General features: G+C 41.0%; 1 protein-coding gene across 4 annotated transcripts in view; it reads left to right on the forward strand.

Moving 5' to 3' along the window:
* The window catches only part of spire1b (spire-type actin nucleation factor 1b), a 29,250-nt gene extending 13,113 nt beyond the window's left edge, over positions 1 to 16,137 (forward strand). The window contains exons 5-18 of one of the 4 annotated variants that reach the window (XM_052064695.1): positions 491 to 562; positions 805 to 969; positions 2,033 to 2,119; positions 2,514 to 2,643; positions 3,382 to 3,423; positions 7,129 to 7,179; positions 8,110 to 8,273; positions 8,394 to 8,487; positions 8,638 to 8,780; positions 10,398 to 10,535; positions 10,698 to 10,768; positions 12,345 to 12,372; positions 12,641 to 12,897; positions 13,932 to 16,137. In XM_052064695.1, coding sequence (XP_051920655.1) covers positions 491 to 562; positions 805 to 969; positions 2,033 to 2,119; positions 2,514 to 2,643; positions 3,382 to 3,423; positions 7,129 to 7,179; positions 8,110 to 8,273; positions 8,394 to 8,487; positions 8,638 to 8,780; positions 10,398 to 10,535; positions 10,698 to 10,768; positions 12,345 to 12,372; positions 12,641 to 12,897; positions 13,932 to 14,187 — 1,698 coding nt within the window. In that variant the 3' untranslated portion in view covers positions 14,188 to 16,137. The remainder of the gene's footprint in view (positions 1 to 490; positions 563 to 804; positions 970 to 2,032; positions 2,120 to 2,513; positions 2,644 to 3,381; positions 3,424 to 7,128; positions 7,180 to 8,109; positions 8,274 to 8,393; positions 8,488 to 8,637; positions 8,781 to 10,397; positions 10,536 to 10,697; positions 10,769 to 12,344; positions 12,373 to 12,640; positions 12,898 to 13,931) is intronic. The other 3 variants (XM_052064693.1, XM_052064692.1, XM_052064694.1) reach the window with 3 other exon arrangements.
* The last annotated feature ends 1,491 nt before the right edge of the window (positions 16,138 to 17,628 follow it).

A 17,628-nucleotide genomic window follows, 5' to 3' on the forward strand; every position in this document is an offset into this window, starting at 1 on the left:
ATCCGCTGTCAAGTTACACACTGTGGCGTTGCTTTGATGTCATGCTACCTACAGTATGTAGCTGACGGCTAAAGTATCACCATCCATGCTAATCCAATGCTTTGAAATAGACATCATACTGATCATCGTTCAGTATTGTGACAATCTGAACAAAACTGAACCGCCAGTTTTGTTTTGTTATATCGACTGGTCCATTCGGCCACATTCCCAATATGCCACTTAACCGACAAAACTCTCTACTTCCACACTTTACCTATCATACCACTGTGTTTAGTCCCTTAATGTATTTTGTCAGAAAGCGGTACAATGGCGATCTGTTGTTCTCCCTTCCTTACAAAACAGAAGAGACGTCTTGTCAGTCAGTTGGGAATTTCAACTTACCTGTATATCAAATTTTCACTCTGTATCATACAAGTACTGTATAACAAGTTAGATTTAGAATCCACTAACTCTTTTTAGTTTAAGTCAGCCTTCTCTTTTCTCATAACAGAATCTTCGTAAGATGGAAGAGTCAACAGAAGATCCCAAAGGAGATCTGAATGACTTACAAAATGCTGACTGGGTAACATGCAAACTATCACTGATCTCAACTGATCAACTGTGCATACCTCAACTCCATTATTATTTTTAATGAAAATCAAAACTTTCTTAATCAATACATTTATAACTTCATTTATGGTCCACAACCTTATTTAACTGGGTGAAAGCATCACCCAGATTGTACACAAAAAAAATACATCTCTCAAAGGCCAGTAATGTGTGTGTTGTGCCTCCTTGCTTCCGATGCCCTTTACTTCCTGTCAGGCTCGATTCTGGGTTCAGGTGATGAGAGACCTTCGAGAAGGAGTCAAGCTGAAAAAGGTGCAAGAGCGTCAGTACAACCCACTGCCCACTGAGTACCAGCTTACTCCTTACGAAATGCTCATGGATGATATCAAGTCCAAACGCTACAAATTGCGCAAAGTCATGGTGAGTGTCTAATATGGACGACACAGTCATCTAATAATGTACTGGTCATCTTAATTTTTGTATGTATGTTGTTCTATTTTGTACTTGTTAGGATAATCTAGAGGAATTGTTTGAGCCTTGGACTATTTTCAGGTGTAAATCATTACCATTCTACTCACTAAATGTGGTGGAAGTAAGAATGTTTTATCTCTCCGGCAAGGATGGTCAGCTTAAAGGGTAACTCACTTCACTACCAGACTCTTGCTCCACCCCTCACTAATATTTAAATAAGGTGCTCAAAAAGGGGCATTGCCTGGAGGACCATTGGGCTTGCGATGGGGGAGAGATCATCAAATGTTATGCTAATACATCGCTAACCTGGAAATCTTTGTAAAGGTATTTGCAAATGCTACTATTCTAACTCCAACTCGCTACAAAGGCATGTACGAAACTCGACTCTTATATACCCCATAGTGGCAGAGTGACTACTGTATGTCAAGATTCCGGAAGTAACCTCAAGATTCTCTGCTAGTCCAATCAGAGGACAGAAAGCTAAATTTACAGGCAAAACAGCGTTTAACCTAAAGGTGCCTCTTCATAGTTCAATAATTCAACAAACATGCACTAAAATGTCAAAATAATGACCATAATGACATGTATACAGTATTAGTATATACGCATTTAGAAAAAAAGTTCATTTGGTGGTGAGTACCCATTTACCAAAATGTGAGCTGGAGATGTTTGTAAACAAAGTCGGTGTTGAAAAACTATTTTTGACCCGCTATCCTTCGGACTCAGCACCAAGCCCGGTTACAAAAATCTTTCAGGGTATATTGGCCCCCGCTGATAGTGGCTGAATCAATGCCCATGTTGAAGGAGAATCAGTTTGTTATCGCGGGGCATCGCCAACAGTAGATGGCATCTTGAATTTTCGTGTTGAAGTGGTGTAAGTTTGCAATGGATCAATTTGTGATTGGGAAACCTACGCGGCGCAACTGCAATACTGTCTATTGTTTCAACTCTTTTTCAGAATGAATTTAAGAGGTGGATCAGTGTTGTTTTTTACGTTTGTGTATCGTTTCAGGTGAATGGAGACATCCCGCCCAGGCTTAAGAAGAGTGCTCATGAAGTCATATTGGAGTTCATTCGTTCCAGACCACCCCTTAACCCCGTAAGTGGAACAAAATTCTTATGCCCTCTAATCACAATGAATCCCAGTGCAGCGAGCTTGTGATATTGTGTGTAAGATAAAGACCATTGGTAAAATTGGGAGATGTCTGGTTGGATACATTGTGGTCACATACATGATCAATAATTTCATCCATCCATCCGAGCCACTTTCCCTCACGAGGGTCAGGGGTATACTGGGGCCTATGCCAGTTATCATTTGGAAGGAGGTGGGGTACACCCTGAACTGGTTGCCAGCCAATCACAGGGCATACCAAAAATCTCTACTTCTAAAATACATTTTGCATACTTTGTGACTGAGGATAGACAATTCTGTGGTTCACCCTGAAGCATCCCATTGTATTTGTTTTTCTGTCAATCACCACATTTTTTGGAAGGTGTCTGCACGTAAACTGAAACCACCGACTCAGCCTCCTCCCACCCTGCATGAGAGGATCTTAGAGGAAATAAAATCTGAGCGGAAACTTCGACCCGTGACTCCAGATATGGTCCGCAGGGGACGGATGGGTAAGACCCTCAACACTTCCAAAAATCGACATCGCAATGTCGTGATTCATTGTCTCTTTTGACTCTCAGTATTAATACATCAGTACTTGTCTGACCTCAAGGAACATATATTTTTGGTTGTTCTTGTACTAGAAGTGTATTTGTGCATCCCCTACAGTAGGTGGCTGTACTTTTCACTGTCAGAGAGTGTGCGAGTACTGTATTAGCTACTCTGCAGAGGTGTACTTCCACCAATTTGTTAGACAAATGATTTATCGTTGGTGGGTGCAAATTATTTTCTTCATCCTGGGGTGGTGTAACAAAAACTTGACATACTAACTGTAAGAATGACCTCAATTTATTAGAAGTACTTATTAAGAGTTAGCTCTCAAATAACAAAACTGTTGTGTTACACACAAAGATTTCAATCTCTGCTCTTCTCTTTGCTAATGCCGTTTAAACTATAATATTTGTGCTGCAGCTATCACCTCTTATTGCGTTTCTATACAGCTTGCAATATAGCGACAGTCAAATTGTAATACTAAGTGCAATGTAATTTACAGTCCACTCTTTGCTGCTAATTGCTTGTGGGTTGTAAAGGTCCAAGTTTCTTCCCACACTTGAAACTGCGGAACAAGCATTCTAACTTTCAGAATGTCTTTCTACATGCACTATAAGTATATGACTTAAAATAACACTCTGCATCAAATAACCACCTAATCAATGTGACTGTCCCATACCATGCATTTCTCGTTGCAGTAATTCGGCCACTTAGCATGTCTTTCAGTTTTGATGCGTCAGGTAACTAACGTTCCTCCTGCTGCTTCGCCGTCTTTTATTTATTTAATTATCTCTTCTCTTCTCACTCGCTATGGCTGGTCATCCTTTTCATTGCGCACGCACGCACCCATGCATGCACACACACACACACTCACACACACGCACACACACACGCACACACACAATACATTCATTTTTCATTATTATTAAGGTTGGCTGATTTGTGTGGTTGTTAATGTGTTGATGTGGGACACTGTTCAGCAGGAGTGAGTATAGATGGGTTGTATAAAAAAAATGCCGTTGAACAATTACTGAAACATTTATTAAGTCAAAAGCAAAAATGTAATTATTTTAAGAAAAGTGACTTGGAAGGCACTTTTGCATTCAAATGAGCAATTCATTACCCAAAAAGTTTTTTTCTCCTTCAACTTGCATTCAACCTGATATTTGTTTGTTTGTTTATTGAACATAAAAACATACATTAATAAATTGACAGAAAGTAAGGTAAGTAAAATAGTCAAAGGAAAGAGAAATCAGTCATCATTTAACACAATTACTATGTGTTCTTTGGCTTGATATAGTAACATATTGTTTCAAACCAGAATCTTTATTCAAAACTGTAAGGTTAAACACAATTTGTTGTGTTAAGCTGTTTCCAAAAGAAGTACAGAAATGTTATAGTGTAAAAGTTGTAACTGTAAAATGTAAAATCATTCTCGCCATTAAAGTTAATGTCCGACTGTACAGTCAGCGCCTCACTACCTTTGAGTTACCATGAAAGCCAGTGGTTAATTTATAGACTTGTTTTAAATGCATTGGCTTAGCTCAGAGGTGTCCAAACTACAGCCCGGGGTCTATTTGCGGCCCGTCATCCATTTTTCAGCGGCCCCTGACATGACAAAAACAAACAAACAAAACAACTAAAGATGACATCTGACATAAGCCACAAGGTTAGTTAAAAAAAGCTGAAGGTGGGCAGAGTGACTCGGTAGGGTGTCAGAAAAATTGGTGCCATTACTAGTAATACATTTGTTTATATACTGTAGAACTTTTCTCTCTATATTCAAAGATACAAATAAACCATTTATGTTTAAAAGGATAACAGAAATTGTGTTATTCTATTGTCAAAACACTGTAGTGAATAAAAATATTTCAATTTTAGAGGCACATATAGTTTCTTCCACTTTGTGCTCTATGTAAATAATCCCCAAGTAATTGTCTGAAAAATGGTCGCTTTACGACTATTTGTTCTTTTCATTGTTCTGAATGTGGAGATGGGATTTGGTTGCCGTTTAGTGCAGAGCTGGATCCACTCTGTGAGATAGACAACTGTTGGCCACCCCAAAATCCTCAACTATTTGTCAAATTTAAGAGAAAGCTGATGAAATTAAATAGACAATACAAAAAATATAATGTATTATTGCTTTCTTGACTGACTTTAGCGTGTGGAAGTGGAATAATTTTAAAGTGGCCCTTTCACCCCATTTGCAGCCCTCAAATGAAAATGTTTGGACAGCTTCTTTTTAAATGTCCCCTTGTCTGACTGTGCCCGACTGCATAACGTTTGCCTTCCTGGTGCTTCTGTTTTTTTTTCTTTTCAAGGAATTGAGTGCTAGAGAAGGGGGAAAAAGCACCTCTGCCAACTTGGCATCTTTAGGAATCTTTATCGTTGTGCATTGTACAAAAGGGTCTTTCATGTTTCCTGGTAACCTTGAAGAATTTAATCCATGTGCCGATGGAGCACAATGTGCAGTAGGACACGTGAGCTTTTTGGTCACTTGATTCATTTTCTCACATGGGCTACTGGATAAACATTTACTTTAACCAGCCAATGAAATAAATATGATCGAGATGTGTGTCAATGAGGTATCAAATCTGAATAATCCTCAGCCCCAGGTTCCTCTTACTGAAGCCAGTGTCTCTCATCTCATCCCAGCATAAGCTTTATTATCATGCTGAATCATTCATGCTGTGGGATTATCCTGTATGTGTGCTCTTCCAGTTGCACTTGTGGCCCTATTTTGTTCTTTCGTGGTGTATAATTGGCAATAGCAAGGGCAAAGTTTTTTTTTTTTTTTGTACAGTGTTGAAATGAATCAGTCCAGGCATCAGATAATTGGAATTCAATGCTCAGGGGTAGAGTTACATGGTGGCCAGGGGTGGCCAAGTTGTCACTCTCTGACCATCCTCATGGCCACCTCACACCCAGGGGAACATTTTGAAATCTGTGCTTTTTCCTCCCATTTTCACCTGGATGCAGCATTTTTAGAGCACTTAAAACTTTGCCACAAGTTGTTTATAGTAACTGTTTATTTAATCACAAATAATTAAATATTAAATTTAAAAAAGGAACAAATAAATAACGATTTAAATACAGACTATAAAAGAATCTCATACCATTCAGTTTCATGAAATAACACACATACACCAATCTTGCCCAACACACTGAAAATACAAGCGGGAACAAACCTGTGCAAGGAAAAGCTAACATCTACAATCGTGGGGAGTTAAGAGAATGTTTTACCATTGTGCTTTTTTATGTGTAACCCTGATTGTAGATGTTATGCGAAAGAATGATCCATGCACTCTCACATTCTTTATCGGCTTAGCCTGCCAAGTCCCTCTGCGTTTCCTGTACAGTAGGTGGTGGCATGCACCAAAGAGACGTAATCCACCAGAAAATTAAAAGAAGATGAATCATGCACGGTTACCTACAGCCAATGGCCACCGTTCACTGAGGTGTTGTGTTACCCTGGCCACCGCACTGAAAACAATTCTTTGAATTTGATAAATGTATTAGTTTGGGCTTTGGAGAGCGTTGACATGTTTGTACATGTTAATATGACCAACGCTACAAATACAATTCTCAGATCTTTGATAAATCACTTTGAAGGGAAATGCCACATTTACAAAACTGACAAGTTCTATTAGAAAATGATGTGTTGTCCTTGATTCGTATCCCACCCCTAATATTGAAATACGTACCAAATTGTGTTTTATTGATGAGATGAATATCCTACTGGACAGTATATGCAGTAAATATACCTTAGTTTTATTATTATCAATCGTCTTACATCAGACTTAGCTCTATCATTTTCATTTAATTGACAACATGAAAAAGATATATCGATAAAGAGACACATGACTTTTTGCCCCGTGACCGATTGAACCAATCACAAGAAAAAGAAAATAATGCTCATAAAGTAGATGAGAATGGCTTCTTCATGATTGAGAAGCTGGAAAAGAAACACAACACTGAAACCATAATTACGCCCAATGAGCACAGAGACACCACCCAAGTGTGTTACAAAACACCACAACCTTCATTAGTCCATTTGCTACACTGCCAAAACCATTAATCCATCCATCCACTTTCTACCACTTCTCCTGTTCGGGCCCACAAGGTAGCCTGTCGAAGCTGACTTTGGGCGAGTGGCAGGGTGCATCCCGGACTGGTTCTGCTGCTAATACCGCCACTTGATGTTTCCAAACTAAAAAGAGCCAAAATGACTATACAGTTAAACTTTTTGGGCGATCATGCAGAGCCCTGTTGTACAGTCTAATAAAGTGGAATCTAGACTGTTGTCCTGTACAACACAATCACAGAGTAAATGTATGCATTAAAAAAAAAGACACTTCATTCCATTCTTGGATTGCTTTAATGAGAATAGGCGCGTGAAATAAGGCATGTGTAGCTTTCCTAATGAAGGAGGTATTCCCTTCTAGGTTTTGGCAAAACTCGCAGTATGCCACAGGACTTGTTCCGTACAGGAATAGGTAAAGTATGAGCCATGTTGGTTTGAAGATTTTTTTTTTCCCCTCAACCCTAACCCAATGGCCTTGTTTGTCCACCTGACTGGCTGTCAACTAATGGTATCTGATCAATTACTGTGTTAAAAGTGGAATTTAAGTGCACATTGATGTCTCAATATTCAATCTGATTTTGAATCCAGCAGCGCAAAAATACCCCCTTGAGATGATGGATGTCATTTTCCCTTTAAATAGGAGAAATATTATCATCTGCGGCTTTTCATTTTTCACTGACTTCCACATTCCTTCTCAATCCTCGTTGCAAATTGTTGTTGTTGCTCTTATTTTTTTGCAACAGTTTCCATCCGTCCACCCATTCATATGTTATCCAACTTGTTCTCATTAGTGTCACTGGAATGCTGGAGTCTGTCCCAGCAGACTCCAGGTGAGAGGCGAAGTTACACTTTGGACCTGTCACCCCCCAACTGCAAGCTCTGTCTCAACTTTAAGTTATATACAGTATGTACAGTTTTGCAGGGCCAAATAAGTATTTATTCATCAATGGCCTTGGACTTTTGGATTTCATCTCTTCTGAAATAGTGGAGGAAAGTCTGGAGCCCATAGTCTGAGTACTTCATGAAAGATGCCTCCGCTCTGTGTAATAACACCAGCTTCATCCAATCCCTTGCGCTTTGACCCACCTAATTCACCCATCCATCCCCTCTCTGACCTCACAAGGATCTCCAAATATTGTCTTCAATTCTCAGGATTCTTGCATGGTTTGACTTTACTGTCATTCAAATGAACTGTCATGAAATTATTGTTTAAAGCCAACCAGAATAGATCTGGAATCACAAAAAGAATGGATGCAAGAAATCCCAAGAGAAAATGTTTTGAGATCCAGTGCTTTTTGTCTGGTTATCTTAGTGACAGTCCTTTGTGTGTGACTCTATGCAGATGAATTTAGTCCGTACATGGGCAGGAGGACGTCCAGCACTCTGTCCTTGACTATTGAACCGGCATCTCCCAAAGCAGAACCCTACGGCTCTCAGTCTGTACCCCAGAGGAAGAAGCTTTTGAAGGCTCCCAGCCTTGCCGAACTCGACACATCTGATTCTGATGTCAGTGGGGGGCTTGTGATTTTTTTTTTTTGTGTGTGTGACAAATTTGATTCCAAAACTCATCAGTCTGTAGAGCAAATTGTTATAGTTTGTTTTTGTGAATTTCATATATTTATTCAGGATGAGCTTTTAGGGCACAGATCAGCCAGCACTTCGAGTGTTGCAACATCTCTCATGGATGACACATCTCCAGAGTCAGCACTGGGAAAAAAGAGTGAGTTCTGAATTAATACTCACCTCATAAATCATACTCCTGTGGCATGTTTATAATGCGGATTAGGTCTTTACAACGGCAAATAGAAAGCCTTTCAAATAACTAAATTCATGAACACCAAGTTATCAGTGTTTTTATGACGATCCCCAGCTCCACCACAGTTCCTGCCCATCTCATCTACACCACAGCCAGAGAGACGGCAGACCCCTCAGAGGAGACACTCAATCGAGAAAGAAACACCGACCAATGTACGAGCATTTCAGCCACCCTCCAAACAGAATTCTAAGTCTCTGGTGAGTCAGCTCTGAAAATATTTTAAAAGTTGAAAACAGTGGAACCACTGAGATTGAACACATACTGGCGCCTGTGTAGTCAGCAAAAAAACGTGTGTACCTTCATTTTCGTGCCAATGCAAGTCTAGTCTAGCATGTTTGGCGTTGAGTTGCGCCGTTGCAGCATATGGAGTTGGATCGTGCCTGACTCATCTGATAGAATGTTTGGTAACAGAAAGCAGTCTGCCCTCAGCATAAAAACAGCCATATCATTATTTTCGGGCCGGGTGCATCATCATTTCTGTGCCCGGGCAATGGTCAAATTCAGTTTATTTGTGAATTTGGGAAACAGGAGTGAGCAGTCTGCCTTGCCCCCCAATGCATCTGCAAATTTGGTTACAAATAGTATGCTAGATTTAAGACTTGGGAAACCAGCTCTAACACATCATCACAGTTGGTGTTTTGTGATTTTTATGTTTTTGCTCAAGCCGCAGGCAGACAAATTCGCCGCTCTGTGGACTTCTATGGTGGGCGTCATGGTATTTCACCATTGTGGTACAATCCATCTGAATCTTTGTAGAAATCTATTAATTGAATGCATTACGATCATCGATGCTCGCTGATGGTGTGCTGGTACACTCACCAGTCTTGTGTGTGGCAGCGTGGGTTCAATTCCCACTCAGTGACCGTGTGGATGTGGGTGTGAATGGTTGTTTGTCTTTATATATTCCCGCCGACTGACTGACGACCAGTTTAGGGTGTAGTCTGCCTCCTGCCCGATGTCAGCTGGGATAGGCTCCAACAACTCTCCGCGACCCTGTTCAGGATAAGTGGTGTTGAAAAGGGATGGATGGATGTATGGATTGATGGATTATCAACATTATCAGCCTAAAAAATGTGAATCGCACTCCTGTCATTATTGCATACAGACACTTATTTAGGGGTGGAAAGTCGTTTCCAATTTTCCACATCACATGCTCAGCTGACTACGTCATCCGCAAGGGGAGAGCTTGCAGTTTACCTGCTAATTCACAGACCCCAGCGGGTCTACTTCTATTTCTGCAATGTCAAGCATGGTGTACTGCACTGGGAACGCCCTGATTTTGATGCAAATGAGGGATGTCGTGAGGACTGGCCGGAAAAAGACTACCGTACCTAATAGTGGCGATGCTCACCGTGTCATCGTAGCTAATGGCGGTTTTTCCTGACATTTATTGAGCCCAGGCACATATTTTGCATGAGAAGAAAAATCTTACAGCACACCACCAAACAGAAGGTCACACAAAGTGGCCATTGCATTACCATTTAATTACAATCTGGTGGAAGAGCATGTAATTGTTCTGCCTGTCACTGTATTTTGCTACAATAGACAGAAGAGCGAATCATTTTCAGACCAACTCAGTGAATTTGGACATTTTGCCACAGCATCGGCACAGCTACTGCCTTAAAGATATACAATCTTCTTTCAAAACTAACTAAATAAATAAAGTATGACGTCAATTTACACGGTTGTTGAATGAATTGTGGACTGCTGTGTGTCACCAATTAAGAATTATATTTTAGTGTGGAGTTTTACGTTGCCTGATGGCACTAAATGTTGCCAAGGTCACTGACTGGCGTGTTTGTGCATGTGTGCAGGAGGAGTTTTGTTTCCCTGTCGAGTGTCTGTCTCTGACAGTGGAGGAGGTGATGCACATCAGGCAGGTTTTGGTAAAAGCAGAACTAGAGAAATTTCAGCAGTATAAAGAAATCTACACCGCTATGAAGAAGGGAAAGGTAAGTTTTGTTTTATTTTCTCACCGCGTGGCAGTTCTAGACAGTTTTACCCGGGATAAACTGAAAGTAACTGAATGAAGGATATTCTTTCATCGGAGCAGTACATTAAGTGTTGTCAAAAACTGAAATGTATTGAACATATTTTCCGTGTTTTCATTGCAGCTTTGCTTCTGTTGTCGGACCAAAAGATTTTCCTTTTTCACTTGGTCGTACATCTGCCAGTTTTGCAAAAAGTAAAACACCACACGCACACAGACACACACACACACACACACACACACACACACACACACACACACACACACACACACACACACAAAAACCGGATACCAATACATAAAAACAGAATACGATAATTTGCAGATCATGTTTAGCCTATATTTAATTGAATACACTACAGAATCAAGATATTTTATGTTCAGCCTCATAAACTCTTTTGGGGAAATAATAATAAACTTACAATTTTATGCTTGCAACACATTGCAACACACAAAAAAGCTAGGACAGGTGGCAAAAGAAGACTGAGAAAGTGGAGGAGTGCTCATCCAACACCTGTTTGGAACATTGCAAAGTTGAAGAGGCTAACTAGGAACCGGTGGTGGCATGATTGGGTTTACTGTATAAGAAGCTTGCTTGAATTGCAAAGATAGGGTGTGCTTCACCTTGGTTGTGAACAAATGCATGATAAAATAGTCGAAGACTTTAAGGACAATGTTCTTCAATGTACAATTGCAAGGAATTTAGGGATTTCATCATCGATGGTCCATAAGATCATCAAAAGCTTCAGAGAATCTGGATAATTCACAACATGTCATTGGCAACGCTGAAAACCAACATTTGAATGCCCATGACATTCGATCGCTCAGGTAGCACTGCATCAATGTGCAAGGGATATAAACACATGGTCTCAGGAACATTCAGAAAACCAATATCAGACTGTACAGTTCGGTGCTACATACTGTACGTCAGTGCAACTTAAAACTCTACTATGAAAAGCAAAAGCCATTCATCAACAGTACCCAGAAACGCCACCGGCTTCTCTGGGCCCACCCTCATCTAAGATGGACTGATGCAAAGTGGTCTGACGATTCCACATTTCAAATTGTTTTGGGAATTTGTAGTATTCGGGTCCTCCAGGCCAAAGAGGAAAAGAATCATCCAGACTGTTCCGGACGCAAAGTTCAAAAGCGAGAATCTGTGATGGTATGGGGCTGTGTTAGTGCCAATGGCAAACACATCTGTGAAAGCATGATGAATGCTGAATGGTACGTAGAGGTTTTGGAGGAACGTATGCTGCTATCCAAGCAATGCCTTTTTCAGGGACACCCCTGCTTATTTCAGCAAGACAATGCCAAACCACATTCTGCACCTGTTACAACAGCATGGCTTGATTGTGAAAGAGTGCAAGTACTAGACTGGCCTGCCTGCAGTCCAGACTTGTCCCCCCGTTGAAAAAGTTTGGCGCATTATGAAACACAAAATACAACAATGGAGACCCTGGACTGTTGAACAACTGAAGCTGTATATCAACCCAGAATGGGAAAGAATTCCAATTACAAAGCTTCAACAATTAGTGTCCTCAGTTCCCAAACGTTTTTTGAACGTTGTCATAAGAAAAGGTGATGTAACACAATGGTAAACATGACCCTGTCCCAGCTTTTTTGTTGCAGCCATAAAATGTCAAAAGGTTTATGATCGTTACCTAAAAACAATAATGTCAGTTTGAACATTAAATGTTTTATATATATACAGGTACATTATATGATTTTAACAACTTTCATGTATTCATTGCTTTATTTTTCTTTACAGGCCTGTGTGTTCACAGTGTTGCAAAAAGGTGAAGTGTATCATACTATTCTCATATTAAGCTATATGGTTAAATTAATAAAGCAAGTGAAAAGTCAAGTGGAATTCAGTTGTGTGAAATTGAAAAGTAAAATTACAGAATTGAACTTTAAATAAAGTGCATTAAGATGCATGTTGAACTCCTTTGTTTTCATTTTCCGACATTTGTCATAGAAACACAACCTTTCTTGGAGTGGTATTTTGAAACAAGATCATAAGTTGGTTGAACTGACAACTTTTTTGTAATTGTTTTCCGACAGATGAGATTGCCATCCAAACCTTATTCCAGTCTTCCCATCTACTCCATTGGCTCTACGAACACTGTACCCAGTGAGAGGATAAGTGGCATGACTGGAGGACAGGCTGCAGGCCCGCTGACTTCTGTTGTGGGTGGAGCATCAACAGCTACCACATCCAAATCAGAAGCCAAAAGATCTGGAAAAGCTTCTGGAGCAGTTAAATCTGCTAAATCCTCCAGTGGCCATAGACGGCCGAGCATCCACAAGACAATGTCCAAGTAAGACATTTGAGCGATACGGCAAAAGGTTATCCTTCTCTAATTTGTTTTGAAATGATAGGTGATATGGTGGCCTGAGGGAGACATTAATTTTAGAATGTGAATTTCTTTGATACTCCATTAATTAGGGCTGGAACTAACAATAAATTGTAATATTTAACCTGTTTATTATTTTGCTGATTAATTGAGGGAGAAAAAATATAAATTTCCACCTGGATTTTCACTGACGGACACCCGTGTTGCTGGACACTCATGCTGAAAAAAAAATGTCGGACTAAGCACCGCGAAAAAAAAGTGTTTTTTGTTGGTCAATGGAATCGTCACTAACCGGGTCAATACTGACTGACCTCCTCACTCCATCACTGATGGACTCCCATTTCACTGACAACTGACAGCAAAACGCGACATATGTCTCGCGTATGTTTTGTTTGTGGGGGTGAATATATCGGCCTTTAATTATCGACTGATGGACTCCCATTTCACTGACAACTGACAGCAAAACGCGACATATGTCTCGCGTATGTTTTGTTTGTGGGGGTGAATATATCGGCCTTTAAGCTTAGTGGAGCAGAGGCTCCTCATTCTCCGACAGAAAAAAAAAGATGGATTGATTGCTATTTCGTTGTACCTCAAATATGAATTAATATTATTCCACAATACATTGATACAGAGGTGCATGGTTCAATTCCGGCTCCGGCCTTCCTGTGTGTAGTTTGTATGTTCTCCCTGTGCCTGTGTGTGTTTTCTCCGGGTACTCCGATTTCCTCCCACATTCTAAAAACATGCATGGCAGGCTGATTGAACACTCTAAAATTGTCCCGCTGTGTGAGTGTGAGCGCGGACGGTTGTTCGTCTATGTGTGCCCTGCGAATGGCTGGCAACCTGTTCGGGGTGTCCCCCACCTACTGCCTGAAGAAAGCTGGGATAGGCTCCAGCACGCTCCACGACCCTTGTGAGGATAAGTGGATCAGAAAATAAATGCATGGGTGGATTCATTGATCTACAGTATAACACAGTGTGTCTGTTGTGTTCAGGCTAACCAAGCACGGCTCCTTAAAGTCTCACGAAGCACTTGAGCTTCCATCAGAGCTGACTGAAGACTGGGCCACCATGGAGGTGTGTGTCGACTGCAAGAAGTTCATCACTGACATCATTGCCTCGAGCAAGCACAGCCTGTCACTGGCTACCAAAAGAGCCCGCTTAAAACGTAAGACGCAGTCCTTGTACATGTCCTCGCCGAAAGGAAGGGAGGAGTACCGGCCCTCTGAGCGAACGATCAGCGAGATCTAAACCGCCTCCATCTGTCTCTCCGGCCACTTCCAGCTCGTCATCAATAATAAAACTGTGGCAGATGGGGATTTTCTTGCGGTGTCGTCATCATTGTGTACATCTCCTCTAGATGACTGTCTTCTGTACATCTGCAATCAGTTTCATCATATTATGGACGTCCGTGTAATTTCCGCTCAGTCAGGAAAAAAGACAACAATCGTGCTGACATTTGTCAAAGTGGAAAACTCTCCTCGTCTTGGATGGCACGGTAGGGTGGTCTACCGCAGCTCACACTTGAGTAAGCACAAGAAGAGAGTTGTGGCCTTTACAGCAGTCATTGGGTCAAGTGTGAGTGCTTCTACCACTTTGAAATATTACTTTTTTTAAAAATGAGTTTCAATTTACTTTTGTATGAATTTGCCTATACCAGACATCACCAACTGTGGTCCCGGAGGGCCTCTGATCCTGCGTGTTTGAGATGTTTCCCTCCTTCAACACACCTGATTCAAATGATCAGCTTATCAACAAGGTCTACGGAAAGCCTCATCATGATGCTGATCGTTTGAATCAGGAGTGTGGGAGGAGGCAGACATCTACGGTGAAACTGGCATGACATGTGCCCTCGAGGACCTGAGTTGGTGACCCCCCCTGGTTTGTACAGTCAGATGAACTCTTTTGGATGATGACTTCCCTGCCATGTATCGCTAGAATATTAACTCAATTCAGTATTCCAAGTTGCTTGTTAATTTCAATCATTTATTATCGAAAATGTACAAACCTCATTCTAATTAAATTAGGACCTTGTATTAAACAAATCAAAACAGAATACAATGATTTACAATTCATGTTCAATCTATATTTCACTGAATACCCTCCAAAGAGGAGATCATTAATGTTCAAACTGATATATTTTATTGTTTTTGGTAGGGTATTAAATTAAATTATAGGCTGAACATGGTTTGCAAATCATTGTATTGTTTTTATTTATGTTTACGTCCCAACCTCATTGGAATTGGGGTTGTATTTTTGTGCAGTTGTTGTGCCATAAGATGACATACCCTGTATGTTGTGCTTCATTTGAACCACATCACTTTTTTCTTGCTCCAGCATGATAGGATCAAACTCTTCAAACCCATATTTATTACTGTATATCGCTTCATCGTTATGTGTATCCCTGAGTTTAAAAAAAAACAATTAATCATAAGAACTGCGTGGTCTGATAAAATAACACTCATCAGTTTCTTTATTTGAACTTAATTGTGCAATTTAACATTTAAAACTCATCTGTTTTTTTAATAAGCTCTTGTGAAAAGCACAACTAAAATAGCTACAACACAAGCAAGCAGGTTTTGCAATTATGTTTTACAAGTTTTAAAATGTGCATTCTTGTGCATGAACAGACGTACTATTACCATCATGATAATTTTTCAGACTTTCCTGTCAAGCCCTTTATTTCATATAGCTGCTTTCTCTCCATTTTTATATTTGACATGTGTAAACTTGCTGCTCTTACTGGGCACTAGCAATACAGAATATACATTTCGTTCACTTTTTATTTTTATTTTTTACGTGTTTTTGTACAGTTAAACAGTGGAGACAATAAGCTACTGTATATAACTGTAATTTAACAAGTTCAATAGGTCTTGATGTTATGCCTTCAATAATGTTCCTTTGCCATCCTGAAATTGACTTGCTGAAAATAAATACTGGATGGTTCTATTTTTGGATTTTCTGCCTTAAAAATGTCTTACAGTATATGATCGTGCTAATATACTGGCAGTCATCTACAGGTACGGTATGCGTTTTTTGTCAGATGATATGCTGGCTCACTAGGGGACAAGAGAAGCATCAGTGTGACAGCGTCATGCATGAATCGTGTCGCTTGTACATTCAGTGTATTACCATCAAGCTTGAGCTCCCTGACAAGAGTGCTTTACAAGTGATCGACAATAAACAAATGCAATACCTACACTCTGTTTTCTCTTTCATAAAATGTCGAAATACCTCTGTGTGCCACTACACCGTGGCAATAATTACTGCCTGTACAGTATCTGGATATAATTTGGGTTGAAACCTTGCGGCCAGTTTACAAGGGACAATCATTTCCCAGTGGCTGAAGTGTTGAACAAAAGACATGATAAATGAGGTTTAATTTCCCATTGAGAGGATGTTCCTCTACATCTTTAGCAGTGTCCTCAGGGCTACATGGGAGCTCGACCAACCAGTCTATATGTTCCTCGTGGAATTGAAGAAGGTGTTCGACCGTGTCCCTTGGGGAGTTCTGTGAAGGGTGTTTCGGAAGTATGGGGCACCGAACCCCATGATACGGGCTTTCGGTGCCCATATCACCGATGTCAGAGTTTGGTTTGCATTGCCGGCAGTAAGTTGGATTCGTTTCCAGTGAGGGTTGGACTCTAACATGGCTGCCCTTTGTCACCGATTCTGTTCATAACCTTTATGGATAGAATTTCTTGCCGCAGCCGAGACGTTGAGAAGGTCCGGTTTGGTGGCCTCAGTATTGCATCTCTGCTTCTTGCAGATGATGTGGTGCTGTTAAGCCGAGATCTCCAACTGTTATTGGAGCAGTTTGCACCCGATTGTGTAGCGGCTGTGATAGTAATCCGTACCTCCAAATCTGAAACAATGCTCCTCAGTTGGAAAAGTGTGCAGCACCCTCTTCCTGGTCGGAAATGAGATATTGCGCCAACTGGAGGCATTTAAGTCTCTAGGGGTCTTTTTCACAAGTGAGAACAGGAGGGAGCGGGAGATCGACAGGCAGATCAGTGCAGCGTCTGCCATGATGCGGACTTGTGGGTCTGTCGTGGTGAAGAAGGAGCTGAGCCCAAAGGCGAAGCTCTCAATTTACCGGTCGATCTACGTTCCAACCCTCAACTATGGTCACGAGCTTTTGGGTCGTGACAGAAAGAATGAGATCCCGGATACATGCGGCCGAAATTAGTTTTCTCCTCGGCGTGTCCAGGCTCTCCCTTAGAAATAAGGTGAGAAGCTCGGTCATCCGTGATGGGGTCTAGAGTCGAACTCGGATGAGGTGGCTTGGGCATCTGATTTGGATACCTTGTGGTGAGGTGTTCCGGGGACGACCCAGGACACGCTGGAGAGACTATGTCTCCCAGCTGGCCTGGGGATGCCTCAGGATCCCCCAGGAAGAGCTGGAACAAGTGGTTGGGGAGAGGAAAGTCTGAGCTTCCCTGCTAAAGCTGTTGGCCTTCGTGACCCAATAATCGGTTGAAAATGGTTGGATTGATGGACATAAATTTGCATTTTAAATTTTACCAAGTTTTTGGGCGAGTGTCACTGATGCTATACTGTTACATTCACCTGACTTGTGTGTGGGCAGCGTTTCGATTCCCACTCGGTGACGGTGTGGATGTGAGTGTGAGCGTGAATGGTTGTTTGTTTCTATATTTGCCCCGTGACTGGCTGGCAACCAGTTCAACGTGT

This window comes from Hippocampus zosterae, chromosome 5, assembly GCF_025434085.1.
Source record: "Hippocampus zosterae strain Florida chromosome 5, ASM2543408v3, whole genome shotgun sequence".
NCBI classification, from domain to species: Eukaryota; Metazoa; Chordata; class Actinopteri; order Syngnathiformes; family Syngnathidae; genus Hippocampus; species Hippocampus zosterae.